Consider the following 17,781-nt stretch of genomic DNA (forward strand, 5'->3'; position numbering starts at 1 on the left):
CAAGCTACTTGCAAAATATTAAAGTAAAACTGCCATGTCATAGCTGGTATGCAGCTCTGTGGCCAGTCACTTGCTTAGCATGTGTAAAGCTCTGGTTTGAGCCCCAGCATGGCTAAGTAATAAATTTGTATTATACAAATGCACAGGAAAATAGAATTTTAAAACTTTGCACATTCTTTGCTTCCTCTTGTTCTACTTACAGCACTTGAATAAAAGAAAGATGTATTTGAGAATTGTTTGAATTATATTCTTAAAGGAAAATAATCAAAAGGATTATATTCTTCAAGAAAAATATCCAAATCTCTCTGGACCTCAGAGCATGCACTTCATGTGCTATGTTCATGGTGTGTCTATATCAGGTGCATATGTTCTAGGTTCTAAGTAAGTTGTCTTAATCAGATTTCCAAACCAGGGATCTATTCCATTCATACAAAAACCTTTCAGGAGATGTAAGACATTTCCAAACTCTTGAATTTACAGATGGAAACACAAACTTGTGTTCTTAAGAGAGAAGTCTTGAAGGGTGCCAATGTTGTTATATCCCTGGGTGGCTAGAGAAACAGGCCAAGCACCAGAACCAAATTATCTTTGAAAAAAAAGAATTCTTATTACATTTATATATTTATTCCACAGCACATGAGTGGAAGCCAGAGGGCAACTTGCAGGATTTGGTTCTTTTATTCCACCATATGGGTCCCATGGACAAGACACAGGTCATTAGACTCAACAGTAAGTACATTTATCCAGTGACTCATCTTGACAGCTCCCAAATTTTCTGTTTGATTTACTTCATTTCAAATCTCAAAATCTATTATAAAGCTGGCTGGAAGTTTAGCATATTCTATCATCAAAAACACAAATGGATAAAAAGCATTTTATGGCTTCCATATTGACAAACAGGTGATCATTCCAAAGAACCCCCTCCAAAAAACTTTCAAAACTAAACGATAATGATAAGTAACTATTTTGGTCTCCTTACTGCAGGGCCTGGAGGGCCTGGAGGTCCAACGCTGTCCTGTGTACATGTGCAAGCATTCGGAAGAGCAGGGCATTTTGCTTCATCTCTCTGAAATTTTGAAAAGATTATTTGTACATAAACTTAGTAAGGAGTGGAGGGTGACATCCCATCCTCCAACCCTATTTACATCCGTGAGAATCTGTTTCCCAACTGGAGGAAATAACTGCTAGTTATCATTACTTATAAATGGTCTAACATTAGAATTTGCTCAAATCCTTTGTGCTTTGCTTGAGCCAACCTCACATAACAAAGTAAAGCAATGTTAATAAGTTTAATAGGACCATGGGTAATTTAGCCCAATTTTCTTTAATCCCTGTTATAACAATACTCTGTGTGTGTGTGTGTGTGTGTGTGTGTGTGTGTGTGTGTGTGTATCTTTTTAAACATCAACTAAGGTTTTTGTTCAGGAAAATATAATGCAAAGCCCTTTCTTTCCGTGGTCTCCAAAGCTCTCCCTATTCTGTAACCTGCATGTGTGTCCCACTGTGTGCTATTTTCCTACTTCACTTTCACTATGGCCCAGCACTGCCCCTGTATGTCATGTTTCTCAGATAACTGGAGCACACTATGGGCCCTAGAGCTAGAGTATCTTCCTCTATCATCCACATAGTTTGCTCCCTCAGTTCACTGGGACCTCTGCTTAACTCTCTTGCTACCAAAAGTTGATGGCACCTGCCACCACTACCCCTCCCTTCACCCCCACTATGAAGCACAGATTATCCCTAGCTATCTGGGGCTATTCGTTCCAGAACGTCCTGAAGACACCCAAACCTAGGGATACTAAAATCCCTCATATAAAATGCCACAGGTGTTGCATGTAGCCTAAGTACATTTCCCTGCATACTTCAGATCATGTCTAGATTACTTAGTATAGTATAAGCACTATGAATAGCTGTTACCTTATGTGATTTAGGGAATCATGGCAAGAAAAATGTCTGTATGAGGTTGATAAATATATCAGTTAGGAAATAAATATATATTCTTTTTGATATTTCCAGTCTGTATTTGGTTGAATCCACACATAAAAAGCCCAAGTCAGGGAGAACCAATGTATCTATTTATTAATTTCTTCCATTGCCTTTCACAGATACTCATTTTTTACTGCTCCAACCTTAGCATATTGAAGGGTTAGTGGCTTCTAATAAGTGTTCACTAAATATTTAAATTGTCATTTACTAGCAGATGAACGCAGCTGTGCCTTCCAAAAGCCTGAACTTTATAACTATTACCACCTATATATAACACAAACACACACATATGCACATGTATGTATGTATGTATGTATGTATGTATGTATGTATGTACGTATTCACTCCTTCCATCATAAGATCCTTAGTAATGCAGAACAGTGATATTTTTAATCAGTAAAAGGCTGTTAAACAGTAGGAGGTCTGTAGTAAGTAGGTTTATCAAACACATTGGCTCAGCATGCCCTTCCAGGCTGTTGTTGAGAGAATTTCCAGATATGGTCTTGTGCATGCCTACCCTTGTAGCAGAGGGTCATGTGAGCCCTGGCCTGTGGTGGCTAGAAAGCACGCACACATTGCACATCGCTGGGCTCCAATCTAGAGCTGAAGCTGATGAGTGCTATTTCCTCTTGCAGAACTTTTGCATCATAAGGATTTTTTTCTTAGGGACAAGTAAAGCCAGGACAGGTCTTACTCACCCTAGAGGGAATGTCACAGCATCTGTCTCTGCTGGTCCACACTGGGCTGCAGACAATGTCAAAGCTCTGGATTTGGAACTGCAAACAACCAACAGCCACATCAGCTAAGCACGCAGGAAGACATTTTAAACATTGTACTCTTGCCAACTTCAGGCAGATTCTCTCTAGAGCTTACACTCCTGAGAGCACTGTTATGTTTACGTGGTAAGGGGAAAAAAGAAAATATGTGCTTGCATCCGACAGTAATGGGAACTGTGTCTGCCAAGATCCTATTCCTGATTCACTTGCTGAAAAGAAATGTTTGAGCAAGTTATTTAAGAACGTTAGTTTCTGTGTTTAAATTAATTTAAACACTACAAACATTTAAATCAACCTTTAAAGATGTGTCTTTGTAGAAAAGTAATGTGAAAGAAAGTTTCACGTTAGTCTATAGTTGGTGATCTTTGCTTTAGAAATTGTCTAGAAATAGACTAATAATTTTTACGGCTCTCAATTGAAGTATTTCAATGAAGTACATGCCTTCTGTCTTTTTAGAATGGAAGATGGAAATGTTCAGACAAAAGGCAAGAGGCTGTCTAGACATAGCCATTCTTTTAAATATCTGATGACTGTTTCCTCTCTGAAGCCAGGAAGTACATATAGGCTATCGGGGGAGAAAAAGACATTGACAGCTCACCCAGCTATCAACTCCACAAACTACAATTGCAACCTGCCTAACAAGTAACCAACTGCTTTCCAATAGGATCTGAAGTCTGCTCCACCAGAGGGAATTCAAACTGTAAACCCAGTCAAATTACCCTTGACTGGAGAGGTCTGAGGCCCTAGGGGTGAACTTAATACAATTCTTAAATTGTCATAATACTAATCTGCCATCTAAATATTTATAGACAAATAGTATCCCCAGCTTTAATCAGAAGTTTCTCTTTGCAGTGAATGGCAGTGCATGCAAAGATACATGGCTGTCGATGGTGCTGGGAATACATGATGGAGAGTGCTCAGTCCTGAGTAGGACATTTAAGCCACACCCTCTATGCCAACCTTTTATGCCCCCCTCTCTATGGCTCAGGGAAAAATTATAGTAGGTAGAAAGAATGTAATATCTGGGAGACAAGAGACAAACTATGAGAGGCTGTCTTCTGAACATCACACAGCCAATGCATTCATCTAACAGTAAGTATGGGTGCTTGCAACGGGCCTACACAAGATTGGGTCTGTCAGCTGTCAACTGGGGGTCGGCAAGGGGTTCATAAGGCCCCACTTCTCCCTATTAGCTATTAGCCACTGATAAATCCTGGGAGAAAGGAAGACACCATCTTCAGTTATGTAACCACTGATGAGTCCACCAGATACCAATGGATAATTCCAAACCTGTGGTCACACAGCCAATCTTGGTTAAACTCAGTGGGTCTCAAAAAAGACGGGGGGGGGGGGAGGACATGAATAAGAATATCTGACGATAGCTTTATTTAAATATCAAAATCAAAATGTGTGTCTATCATAATTTTATCAAATTTAAACTAATTATTCCCATATTGTAGTAAAAGAAATCATTCCCTTTCAAATCTAAAAGAACATCCTGTCTACAGAAGAAAACTAAAATAATGAGATTCAAAAATAATAATAACAAAAGCCAAAACTGTTAGTTTCTTGTACAATGTTTGTTGGTTGACTTTTAGGATTTCTAATGAGCCTGGGATAGTGAAAGCTTGAGAATGAAGTCTCCATTTCAGGATCACATCGTGAATAGAAGCCATGTGCTTCCCTTAAACCTAAGGCAGTGAAACTTAAAAGCAAGTGTCAGTTGGCTGCTCTACCACGATATTCCTAAGACAGACCTCTCTGTGAGTGACAGCAACAGCTAATGGACAAGGAGGCTTCATGTCCCAGTTGCACAAATTCAGGCTAACAATTATTTTTTAAAAATGAACTCTTCTGACCTTGCTGGATATGTAAGCAGTTATTTTCCTTGTTTCTTTCCAGCATGACCTTGTTTTAAGAGATTACATAGTGCTTCTTGGTGCCTGGGTATCTTATTTTGATTTCAGTAGTAAAAAGTACATTTTAATATTCTCTTGGCAGCAATTTCTCTGAGTGTAATTTTCCCACACCTGTAACTGACTAACATGATAGTTTAAAACTCATAGAGGGAAATAAATAAACAGATAAATAGATAAATAAATAAATAAATAAATAAATAAATAAATAAATAGAATTTTCTGGGAGATTTAGAAAACATCATGTCAATCCTATTAGCTACAAGACTAAACATCAAAAATACTAAAATGTACTACTTACTGTCGCTGATTTCCTATCTCCTTTAAGAAGCTTTCCAAGAATTTCATAGCCATCAGTTGTGATATTTCCAGCTTCCTTGATGTCTTTTTCCACAATTTCATAGCAGTCAATATAAATCTTAACACTTTTTGAGGTCACTACAATATGGACCTAAAAAGATAATTTCCACTATGAAAATTCTATCAAAAAATAAATGGACTTCTGCACAGTATATATCACATTATAAATTGTTTCTTAAACCATTTTCATTCCAAGCCTAAATAGTCTTGGGTTAAAAAACCAAGAACCCAGGTTTCAAATGATGCCATATGAAATAGTACTAGCCACTCACTGCATTTCAGAGTCTATCATCCATATACATGGGCGTAATTTCCTAATTTCATTTTAACTGCGTGCTCTCATTAAGACAACCAGAGAGGATGAAGTGCACAACAGAACTCCATAAACTGTGAAGAATTACCTCATCATAGATTAATAAGCCACTATATATTTCACTCTGTAGCAATGAGCTGTAGATACCTCCCATTGATGGCAATTCTGATTTGTCCACCCTCCCATTCACAAATAAGCTGTATATCTCATGGCTCTCTGACATAGTAAGAGCTAGCACACTATCTAGAGTCAGACATGGAAGTCAGCAGAACTCAAGACTCATTTAAGGAAAGAAATACATGTTGACTGTACTGCAACTGCTACTGGATGTGGGTGGGAGGACATGAGCAAGTCTATTAGTACAGAACATTAATGAAGCATTTGTATTGAAGCAAGGAAGAGAATGGTTGTTGGCCTCAGGTACGCTCATGGATTCTACTATCTCAGCACAAATACTTTAAGCAAGAATTTGGTGATTACTGGAAAAGTTTGACAGAACGTTAAAAAGAACAGAAATAGTTTTAACTGCTCTGAAGCAGGTAGAATAAGAAATTTTCCTAAAGTTTTATTTTAAAACTAAATATTTTTCTTACAAGGGGTCACCACCAAAGCACTGGCTCATAACATCTATGATAAATAGGAATTGCATGTTTTTATACACGAGTGATTAATAGCTTGCTAAAAATAAAGTTTAAACATCTGTGAGATAGTCAACTAATACTGAACTCAAGAGCATCACATAAGTATTTCTAGGATATTTAGTATCTAAAAAATTCAAACTTTTTTCTGAGTCCTTAAATGAACAAGGACAGAAATAAACATTCACAGGGGTTATTTCAAAATCAAAACCATCTTAATTTATATCATTCAAAATACATTCATCTTTCACTGTGAATGTCCTAAGAACACATTTTGCTATAATTTATTCACTCATTTTACTGCATTTAAACTTGTGCATAATTACATTTCAACATGGATTCTTCATCTGTAGATCACTGGCCCAAGAATTCAGGATTACATTTGCCTGAATTGGGCCTGAAGAAGACTGGGCCTATCATCAGTCAAGCATGGATGGGGAGGACTCACAAGGCTAGAGTCTACCCTACTTAATAGTTATTAGCTACTAGTAGATATGGGGGCAGCACAGTCATTGTCTTCAATGTATACTACAAGTGAGTCCCTTAGGCCCCAATGGATACTTTGAAACTCATGGTCACACCAATTGCCCCGGTTTTAACTCAGTTAGTCTCACGACAAAACACAAAGACATGAGTATGAGAAAGGGACTTGTAAAGAGGAGAGATCTGACAAAAGTGGGAGAGAAATAAAAAGTGGATGAGTGTGAGAATAACTCAAATGCATTATGTGTGAAATAGTCAAAGAAGAAAATCCATAAAAGTTATATGTTAGCCACATGGCCTTACGGATGAAAGTTATATAATTGGGGGATTTACTGGAGTGATGGTTCAATGCCTAAGAACACTTGCTGCTTTTTCAAAGGACCTGAATTTAGTTCCTCTCATCAGAATGGTGGTTAACAAGCACCTGTAATTCTAGTTTGATTGCATCTCATACTCATTTCTGGCTTCTTTGAGCACCGTCCATGCATGTAGTGTGCATACACTCAAGCAAACACTCATACACATAAAATTAAAATAAAGAATGGTGTTGAGAAGGAAAATGAAAACACTGTAAAGGTAAGGAACTTTAAAACAGTAGAGTATGGAGAAAAGAAAGTTACACGTGGTATAGCTCAGCCCACCCCAGACGAAGGCTACTCTCAGTCTTAATCAAAGAAGTTTCTCTTTGAAGTGAATTAAGGTGAATGAGAGACCCTTGACTGAAAAAGAGGCTAAGAACAAGGAATGGTTGAGAGCTAAGCCCTAAATAGGACATTTACACCACTCTCTTAAGGCTCAGGGAACCCCATAGAAGAAGAGGCAGAAATAATGTAAGACCCAGAAGTCAAAGAGAAGAGCTGTAAGATTCCATCTTCTAAGTAGGACATGGTCACAGCAATCATAGCAGCTGTGCCTATTGGCACTGGGTCCACACAAGTGAAGTCCCCCTAAAAGTCAACTATGAATGGGGAAGAAGATCACAGGATCCTACCACTTACTGATGATCTATTGGCAACTAACAGATTCTGGGAGAAGAGAAGCATAATGTCCAAGTGCACACCCGCTGGTGAACCCATGAGTCTCTGGTGATTAGTTCTAAACTCAGGTCATACAGATAGCCTGAGTTAAACTGTGGTGAGCACTAAACTAATCAAAAGTTAGTAAATACAGAAAAGAGATTCATAAAGCCGGAGTGCTGACAGGAAGGAATAAAAGAGGGTGGAAAAGGTAACCATAACATACATATAATTTTATATATATAATTTTCAATCAACAAAATGAATTATGAAAAAGACAAAAATAGAAGAACACAGAGAATTTTGGAAAAAGAGAGAGCCAGTGAGGAGAAAGAAATATGAAAAATATGGACATATCTCTAGAACGACAAATAGTACAAGGAAGGTGATGCCAAGAAAATTTTATCTTGATTTGCAATAATTAATTACTGTAAGTACAGATCCCTAAAAATACTGCCCCTTTGGCGTAAGTAAAATGAGTTCCATGAAAGTTGGAAAATTTAAAATAGCTACAAAATGATTACAAATTGTTCAGTTGGAGATTAGGTTCTTAGCATCTCCAGTGACTCTGAAAGAAACATAAAATCATCCTTCTCAGCATGCTACTCAATGGTAGTTTTAATAGGTTTATCAATGAGCCAAGGCTGTTCCTAAGAACTTTGCCAGAATCAACATCTCCTACTGGATAAGGATGAGCCAAAGTCAATCACATCCCCAGATTAGCATTTGCTTTCCCAAGAAGAAACTTATCTACTGCATCGCATCAAAGTCTATAAAATTTTAAGCAAGAAATACTATACTATATCACTTGGAGATTTTTTTGGTTTTCTCCATTGCTATATTGTTGTTGTCAGCATTCTTGCCTCCCATATCCACAAGAAAGCCTCTTGTCTCTTTAAGCTATATCAGGAAAGCCCTTCCCCATCCTCATCAACAGTCTAACTATCTATTCTATTGTGGATAGATAGGACTTAAGTAGGGGAATCAAACAAGAGAAAAAGTAATGAGAGAGGGAATGAAGGGAGAGATAGCTAAAACAAAGGGCCACCCAAGGGGTCATATGGAAACCCAATACAGTGGAAGCTTCCTGTAATATACACATATAAGAAATCAATCAAAATGAAACCACAAAATAACAGGGAAGACAGAGCCCCAACTGGACATCTCTCATCACCAAATAAAGCTTCCAGTAATGGGAATGGGTTACATAGAATCAAATTGTTGGCAAATGGGGTCCCATGGTAACCCCCAGACAACCCAGGCTATCGTCAAAAATTTTAGTGATGCTTTACAAACTGACAATAAGGTCCTATTGCTGAAGACAACACCTACCCAACTGATTGAACATAAAGAAATCACACTTATGCCTGCCTAGAGCCTTCACCTCTATGGATTAGTCTTCATGGTACTGGAAGGTACTCTGCACACTACCAGAGGAGCATCTTTGGAGGTTCTTTGTCTCATAATGTTAAGTCACGGTGGGTTTTTTCTACCTTACAGGTCCTTTGTGTCTATATTATGGCTTCTGCTTCAGGGTTTTTATGGTATCCCTGAGTGTGTGAACATTTGTATCTCTGCATCACTATGCATTTCTTATGTCTTTTCTTTGGCCCATTTTCTTGTTTTGTCATATTCCAATTTGTTTGTTTTTATCTTATTTTATTTCATTATTACTTCTTAGATACCAGTTTGTTCTCTAAGGAATGAAAAAGGATGCTGATACAAATGAGAGTTGAGGTGGGGAAGAACTGGGGGGAGTATGGGAGGAGAAAACATAGTCAGAATACAGTGTACCAAAACCTATTTTAAATAAAAGAGTGAGAAGAAATTCTCAAAGAACTAATATTTTAATACAGAGGGAGAAGAGAATCTAATTCATGGATTAGAAAATGCTATGGAAAGAAATTAATCATGCTTGAAAGCATTAATCAGGAAGCGTTATCACTGACCTACTCAAGCAAGAGAAAGAATGTTCATTTTCACCTGGACACCTGAAAGAACTAGAAAGGAATGTTTTTGTGTTTGCAGCTCATCTTTTGGTATGTCATACACAGAGAAATTTTATATGAATAGCACAATAACTTGTATTCCCATTAACACAATCCAGTACTAAAAATCTGGTATGAAAAACAGCATTAAAAATGTATTGATAAACTAGACTGTTCCTTTTGTTTCTAATACATCCAGGCTCATTACTGCTCTATGTCAACTGATTGCCCTTTAGAAACCTGGAAGTTTCAATAATCCTCTAGATGCCGACAAAAACTCAAGATCTCCAAGAAAAAGGAACAACCTCAAATATATCTTAAAACTTTAAAGTGGTTATTTAGAAAGCTCTGAATTAAGAAATTGGTGTTCTTAGACTTTGTGTTCATGTAATGATCTATTATACATTTGTCTTAATTATTTTATCAGCTATTGTGAATGCTTGGACTTAAAAATGTGTATTCTAAACTTTTCTTGCATGCTTGTAACATTGAAATAGGCAAACAAGTAAAAGAAAATGCCTGCACTCTATAAAATGATAACATGATCAATTAAAATAAAATCCATTAAATTATTAAGCTCCCTGAAATAAATGACAGGAGTGGTTACAATAAAGTTGTGAGTAGAGGAGCTAGAGAGGTGGCTTAATGGTTCGGAGCACTTGTTGCTCTTCCAGAGGACCTGAGTTTAGTTCCTAGCTCCCAGGTCAAATGGCATGCAACTAACTCCCTGCAACTACTGCTTCAGAGGAATACAATGTCCTCTTCTGGGATCCAAGTACAGAAGTATACATATGGCATATACTCACACAGACAAACACACAAACACATAACTATCAATAAATCTTAAACTAGAAAACATGGGAAGCAGAAAACAGGTGAACTTCATTATATACAAATATATAGTTATTAATTCAAACTTTGAAAGATACAGTGAAAATATATCAACATGCTAATGGCAGTTTTTGCTTTATTTAAATTTTATCTTTTGAACTCATCAAATTATTTAAAACAAAGGTTTATTTGTAAAAAGACATTAGCTGGAATTCCAATTTAGTGTAACATTAAATGCAAAAAAATAGTTAAGCTTTTGTTTTTAAGCTCATATCCTTATTCTAAAAATAAGACTCAGATAATCTTACATTTTTACCTTATGAAAACTTCCGTAAAATAACGTCTTCACTTCATCTGTGTCAAATGTAACAGTCTGTACCTCGCCTCTTGTATCCTTGTTAAAGAAAGATAGTGTCTTGCTGGAAGCTGCAATCAAGATAAGATCATTGTCAAATTATATACATGGTGTGCTTCTTACTCAAAGAACACAAGTAGTTCTTGCTGGAGAAATTGAAAAGAAGTTCACTATCTTGCAGGGAAGATGTGTCCACTGGTACAATAGTGGCACAATCATGATGGTGAAACCAACCACTTTCTGATTGGATCTGAGGCTGACTCCATGGGAGAGATTTCAAGCCTGGCACTGTATACCTGAAAAAAATTCCACAGCTGAGGAGGCCACAGGCCAAAATGAGAGGGTGGTCTACTTCTATTCCTTGACTACATTCTGAATACTCATGTTCATAACCATAAATTAGCACTGCTTTCAGTCTTCGTCAGAGAAGTTTCTTGTCACTGCAAGCAGTGGTTACTGCTGAGACTCATAACTAGTCAAAGTGTCAATAATAAGTAATGGTGGGGTATTTGGCCCTAAACAAGAATTTCTATCACTCCTTCCAAGACTCTGGGAACAATGAAGAAGAGCAGGCAGGCAAAAACAATGTAAAAACAAGAGGATAGAAAGATGTACTGCAAAACAAGCAAACAAACAAACAGATGTCTTCTAAACATGGCACAACAGCTGCACTCATGAGCTCACTGTAGTTGTGGTTAACTGCACAATGCTTGCACAAGATTGGGTCCCTTGACATTCATCATGAATGAAGGAGGGCTCATGAGGCCACACCTCTCCCTGAACAACTACTGCCAATTAATGCTTGCTTCGGGAGAAAGGTTATCATTTTCTTCAACGGGGTAGCCATTGAAAAGTTGTCCACACTCCAATAAATAAGTTCTAACTGCTCATGTATGCAATCCAAATGAAACTTAGTACTTCACAATAAAATAAATAAATAAATAAATAAATAAATAAATAAGGGCAAGAGGGAGGGGTCTTTGCAGGAAGAAGGATTTCAGCAGAGAAGAAAAGGGAAATGAGACAGGATAATGGAGGTGAAAAGAACTAAAATTCACTATATATTTATATATATATATGTATATATAATTTCATATTATATATGTATTAATGTATTAGTAATATGTATGTAATAATGTTATTATATTATAAAATTATCAAAGAAAAATTAAGTTTTAAAAGTAAATGAGAAAAAAGAAATATAATTATGCCCATTGTGAGAAGATGCAATTTGAGTGTTTGTTGATCAAAACTATACATAGTTTAGTTGATTCTGTGAGTTTTCTTGTGGTGTCCTTGACCCCCTACAATCCTTTCTCCACCTCTTCTGTAGGATTCTTCCATCTCCACCTAATGTTTAACTGTGGATCTCTGCATCTGTTTCCATCAGCTGCTGGATGAAGCCTTTCTGATGAAAATTGGGCTAGGCACCAATCTAGGCTCATAGAAACTAAACCCAACAACCAGGGAACCTGCATGGGACTTACCTAGGCCCTTTGCATATATGTTACAGTTGTGTAGCTTGGTCCTTTTGTTGGACACCTAACAGTAGAAACAGGGGCTGTATCTCACTCTTTTGCTGGCTTTTACCCTACTGCTTATATTGGGTAACTTGCCTAACCTTAATACATGGGGAGGTGGGTGCTTAGTCTTACTGTAACTTGATATGCCATGTTTTCTTCATACTAATGGGAGACTTGCCCTGTCCTAAACAGAAACAGAAGAAGAGAATTGGGAGTGGGAACAGAGGCAGGGGGTGGGAGGAGAGGAAAGATGGAGAACTGTGGCCAAGATGCAAAAACAATTTAAAAAATAAAGAAAATATACATAGGCCTTAACATAAGATAAAGTCCCTTACGATCTGCAATCACTCCAACTTGTGGCCTGTAGTCTCTGTCTGTAATTTGCCAAATTGCAAAGGGGTCACTGGGAGTTTCTGGGAGAAGTCTAAACAATAATATGATCGTGTATGAAGGAGGGAGTCCATTTGGATGGAGTTCTCTGTTGGATAAAGCAAAATAAATAAATAAATGGGATTATTCATCAGAATGAGACCATTTTAAACTTTTATACAAGAATTTCATTATAGGTAGTATTAAAACCTAATTATAGTCATCAGGCCTTTAGAACAGAAGGAAAAACACATTAAAGGAACAAACACTTAATCAATTACTTATAGTGTGATAAAGTCACAAAAGTGTGGAAAATTACTAAATAGCCTTTATCTTCCTATCCATAACTAATTTTTTCTAGATACATGAAGTACTCATTTTAAGGTAACAAACATTATGACTATAGATACCATTTAAAGAAAGGGAGTCTGGCCCAAATATACTTAATTTCAAGTGACAGGAATATGCTAGTGTAGATAAAATGGCTTAAAGTTTTAATTTCTGTTGTCCTCACAATATTTCTATACTTCTAAATTCCTCCCTTAAAATCAAGTAAAGCACCTCAATAAACTTACATTTCCCCCAAAACAGGACCAATCCTAAATGTTTAGGCCATGTGCATATGCAAACAATTAGTAATGAAACAGGGACGTGATTCAACTAGACAGAATGAGTTTTGGCTCTAAAGACATGAGACAAATATTTCTGTCTCTTGGGTCCTTCTAGCACTGAATAAACCATTGTTATGGGAGAATTTTGGAAATAGAATCATAGCTTTTCTGTCTGATACCACATAATACTTTTTCCCTGGAGGCAGGCAAAGGCCTAAAAAGTGTCTCCTGGGGATGAAGGATCTATTCCTTGGCAGAGGGCACAGAATGTCTCTGAATGCTCCATGTCCTAATGCAATGTCACTAACACATGCTAGGGTGGGATGCATTCTTGCTCCTTGGACATAAGCTCTGAGAAAGCTAACACAATACCTTTTGTGTGTTCACAGTTAAAAAAGCTGATTCTAATTATTCCCCCATATCTCTCATTTAGCCCATTTTTCTCCTTCCTTAGTGAAGCAACAAAAATGTAATTACATTTGTCCTTCTTTCCCTCAAGTCAAAAGCTGTGACTTCTGTAGAGACAATAGGCTAGCATCATTTAAACTCATCTTGAGGTGACTGAAAAGGTTAAATGCAGAGTAATACTGCCTACAGGAAAACCTAGCATACTGAAGCATAAAAGACTTGGGAATTTTTAATGGGTCAGATCACGCTATGTATTCCTCCTTAAAACAAATTAGCTTTGGTTTTAGAATTAGCTTTCCACTGGCTTTCCTGGTGCATTTCAAATTTCAGATATTATTTTCTGACCCTTTCCTAACTTTCTGAAAGTTTTGTTTCTTTTGCTACTTTCCTTCCCTGGACTTGCCAAACACATATTTTCCAACATAAAACACTTTTCATTTTAATGAATAAGAAATACTAATGTCTGTTATCATACCCAGGTGCAAACTTTCATGAAACAAAATACATCTAGAGCTACCCAATAGGTTGCTAGAGTATCTGCCAATAAAAACTACCCTCAGCCTGCCTGATTGTGGGCAAGAGATAGAACGTCTGCTCTCATTTCTCACTTATTCTGCCCAGCCCTTCTGCACCACAGGGGTGAAATGTTCAAAATAATACACTGCCTTCCTGTTTTAACAGCCTCCCTTAGAAGAAGGGAGGAAACTAAAACCCTAGCCTTCAATTCAAGAGTGTGTCATCCATCTTGCTGTTACCAGGCTAAGAGGTTTGGGTCTGGGAATAATAAGGCTTGGGAGCCAGTCTTTGTGTGCAAGCTGCCACATAACCCTAGGCATATAATTAAGCTGTGTTGAGGAAAGCAAAATAGGTTATCCATAAGGAGTTTTCTGGCAATTCTCAAGTGCCAAGATTCTAGGAAATCAGCAGCAATTCCAAGCACCTCTTATCCACTCTAAGAAAAGGGAGGCCCCCTGTTTTCACACTTACGCTGTTGGCTGATTGATAAAGGCATTCTTCTGTAGCCTATAGGCTGAATAGCTGGGGAAAGAGCCTGATTCCAAAGAGACTCCTTGGACAGAAGCAAAATTCTTTTCTGTCAGGTTGTAAGCTTCAAGCATCTTAAAGCCTTGACATCAAAGAAGAAGATATAAAATGAGTACATTATGGTTGTGTTATTGTGAATATCTTGAAATCTTGAAATAAATTAGCCGAAGGATATACAAATGCTTACCTGGTGAGGTGTAGCCATCCAGATAGATGAGAGGACAACCTAGAACATGCAATGTTCTTTAAGTATGAGTCACCAACGTAATTCCAACAGATGCACAGAAAGTAGCAATTCGTGTGTACAAAGCAGAGTTTTTCATTTTAAAAGAGCTATTTATTGCTAGACATAATATACATGTAAGTATAGCCCTGCCTAGGATTAGTGCTTTAACCTATTCTCAAAATTATTTCCATCAGCTAGTACCACAAGAACTGTTGCTAGTAGCTGAAGGGAAGAAAAGTTGATTTAATCTACCTTTAGCATCTGTAGTTTAAAATCGAACTTGAAATTTTAGCATAAAAAAAAACTAAGCCTGAACTAAGAGCATGGTTCATTGTTATATCACTGGCCTCGCATATGCCCGATCCTATGTTCAATCTCTAGCACTACGGAATAAAAAACAAAAAGGCCAGCTTTCTCGTGATCTCTTGGAGCACAAGCCCGCAAAAGACCAGTTGATTACAAACAGGAAACCACCTTGCTGAAATTCTCTTCAATATACAATTCAAAGCTGAAGAGTAACATACCCAAAGTGCCATAGGCATTGGACTGGCAGGAAAGGGATCTATTAAAATGATTTGTTTCCATGTGGGGGTTATTATATCTTCAAAACTAAAAATGGACCTCTGGCAAGCACACATCTAGAGTGATCTCAAAAGAGCAATGATTCATCAGTTTCAAGTGATTTCCCAGAATCTATTTATGTCCTGGGCTTGATCCCACACAGTATGGATAACTGCCTATAAGCAATCGTTTCTCCAATGAGCTCGTGGCTCTGTGATGACCATGACTTACTTGAAGTGGCAGTTTCACAAACAAATGTGATAAGATTGTCCTCGATCTTCTCAAAAGATTCGAAGTCATCCACAATGAACACATGCCTTTCGCTGGGCTTGCTGGCAATGTTGGCAAGTTCGTTGTAGTCCACATCAGCCACACCAACCACGAATACGCTGAACCCTGCAAATCCCCATTAACAAGGGAATCACATATCCTCTTTCTGTCATTTATCATTTGAGCAATCAAAACTGAGAACATCAGAAATCATGCTGTATTTTCTCAGCATGGACAGCAAGTATGTTTTTTGGCACAAACTCCCTCTAAGAAAGGAAAATGTATTCTTAAGTAAATATACACATCTTCACTGTCATCCTGGCTCACAAAATTCAATTCATTGGGGCTTTACAAATAACACCCTAACAATTAAAATGTGAAACTTTTAATAGTAGAAGGGCTGTGCAGTACACGTTATCTTCCACAGATCCACAATTCAAACACACAAGTCCAGCAGCTCTGTTGGGTGCCATTAACAACTTAAATGCAGAATGGACTGTTTTACATTTGAATTCTTGAACATGAAGTTTTTTTTTTTTCATCAAACATGGGCTCAATGGTAACACTTTGATCACCTTTAAAATAAATACTACAGTGCTTACTGGAAACAAATATTGTACTATTTAAGCAAATATAAGTAAAGTTTTTGCTCCAAATACTTAATTTGACATCATAAGAAACAGGCTATATAAGGATAGAGATATTTACAGACACAAACATTCATAGTCCCAACTTTTCTTTATGGCTGAACAAAATTCCTTGTGTGTGTATATCACATCACATTTTTGTCATCAATTCATTTATTCTATTAAGGGAGGGAGTCAAGACTCAGAATGAGAAATGCTACATGATCTCTCAAAAGCAGGTCCTAGCTTCTAATGTGTATCTACATGTACTCATGTATCATGAGTGTGGACAGAGGCCAATAACTAGGAAAGAACCCATGAGAAGAGAAAAATAAACCTTAAGGGAGGGGATAGGGAGAGCAATAGAATAAATGTCATAGGAAAAAATAGATGGAGGAATAGCGGGGATGAAAGAGTACAAACAGGGATGGAAACGCAAGGAGATGGCAAAGAGAAGCAGGTTGGAGAGGAACAACCAAAATTAAGTGTGTAGGAAAATTCCATAAGAAAAACTTTTATTTTATATGATAATTTAAAACTAAAGCTAAAAGAAAATGGAATGACTTCACACAAAGTGTGACTTACAATCTTAGTCAAGTAATTGCATGAGCTGATAACAACTTCCATGTAACAGAGTTCTCTACTGTTGAGTACAGCACATCACACCTAGCATAGAATAATTCCTGCTCACCTGAGGCCCTACTTGGTGCAATGGCACAAAAGACAATGTTAATAGAAATCCTAGAAGGGCCTGCTTTCGTCTCTAATAATTCTGAACAACAAATTAACAGAATCATGTTACCAAAGGACTCTTAGGATGTTTGGTTGGCAAATCAACCCCAGCATTGCCTCCCATAGACCTCATACTTCTCATCTAGAGCATGCTTTTAGCAATCTGCATTTGGTCTGCAGCAGCAAGGACTGGCTATAGCAGAAGAAATCCTATGGCTTTCCTTGCACAGGAACCAGTGTCAAGATTCATCTCTGATATAGCAAGAAGCCTTGCTTAGGATTATTCCACTATCATAGTTTTCTGTAGTCTTCCACCCTCCATGGGAAGATTAAATTGACAACCCTGAATCACATCTTATCCAAAGAATACATGTCATTTTTAAAGAATTAGTGATTAATTCCCTAATTAAATACAAATCAACATTATAATTATGAAGTAAATAATAGAGTGAAATCGGCAGTTTGGGTCTTTTATAATTACTCTTGCATACTTAGAACTTAAAGCACTATATGCCATGGAAACCATGCTTGTGCTTACCTGACTGCTGGATGACAAACGCTGCCTTCTTCACCTCATCCTGTGACCGGCCATCTGTGACCACCACCAGCACCTTTGGGACATTCTTCCTCATGCCGCTCTCCCAGGTCAAGACCTTCTCCTTGATAAACGTGAGGGCCTTGCCTGCAGAGTGTGGTATGTGTGCTTTAGTGTCACCTGAGTGAGAACTATCCATTGACCACGCCCAGGG

General features: G+C 37.5%; 1 protein-coding gene across 3 annotated transcripts in view; it reads right to left on the reverse strand.

The window, feature by feature from the left end:
* The window catches only part of Col12a1 (collagen type XII alpha 1 chain), a 111,639-nt gene that overhangs the window by 16,282 nt on the left and 77,576 nt on the right, over positions 1-17,781 (reverse strand). For all 3 annotated transcript variants that reach the window (XM_027411075.2, XM_027411073.2, XM_027411074.2), the window contains 9 exons: positions 17,571-17,714; positions 15,636-15,800; positions 14,805-14,843; positions 14,561-14,699; positions 12,521-12,663; positions 10,624-10,733; positions 4,980-5,129; positions 2,685-2,762; positions 980-1,066 (listed from right to left, as the gene is read on the reverse strand). In XM_027411075.2, the coding sequence (XP_027266876.1) occupies positions 980-1,066; positions 2,685-2,762; positions 4,980-5,129; positions 10,624-10,733; positions 12,521-12,663; positions 14,561-14,699; positions 14,805-14,843; positions 15,636-15,800; positions 17,571-17,714 (1,055 nt within the window). The remainder of the gene's footprint in view (positions 1-979; positions 1,067-2,684; positions 2,763-4,979; positions 5,130-10,623; positions 10,734-12,520; positions 12,664-14,560; positions 14,700-14,804; positions 14,844-15,635; positions 15,801-17,570; positions 17,715-17,781) is intronic.

This window comes from Cricetulus griseus, chromosome 4 (assembly GCF_003668045.3).
Source record: "Cricetulus griseus strain 17A/GY chromosome 4, alternate assembly CriGri-PICRH-1.0, whole genome shotgun sequence".
Taxonomy (NCBI): domain Eukaryota; kingdom Metazoa; phylum Chordata; class Mammalia; order Rodentia; family Cricetidae; genus Cricetulus; species Cricetulus griseus.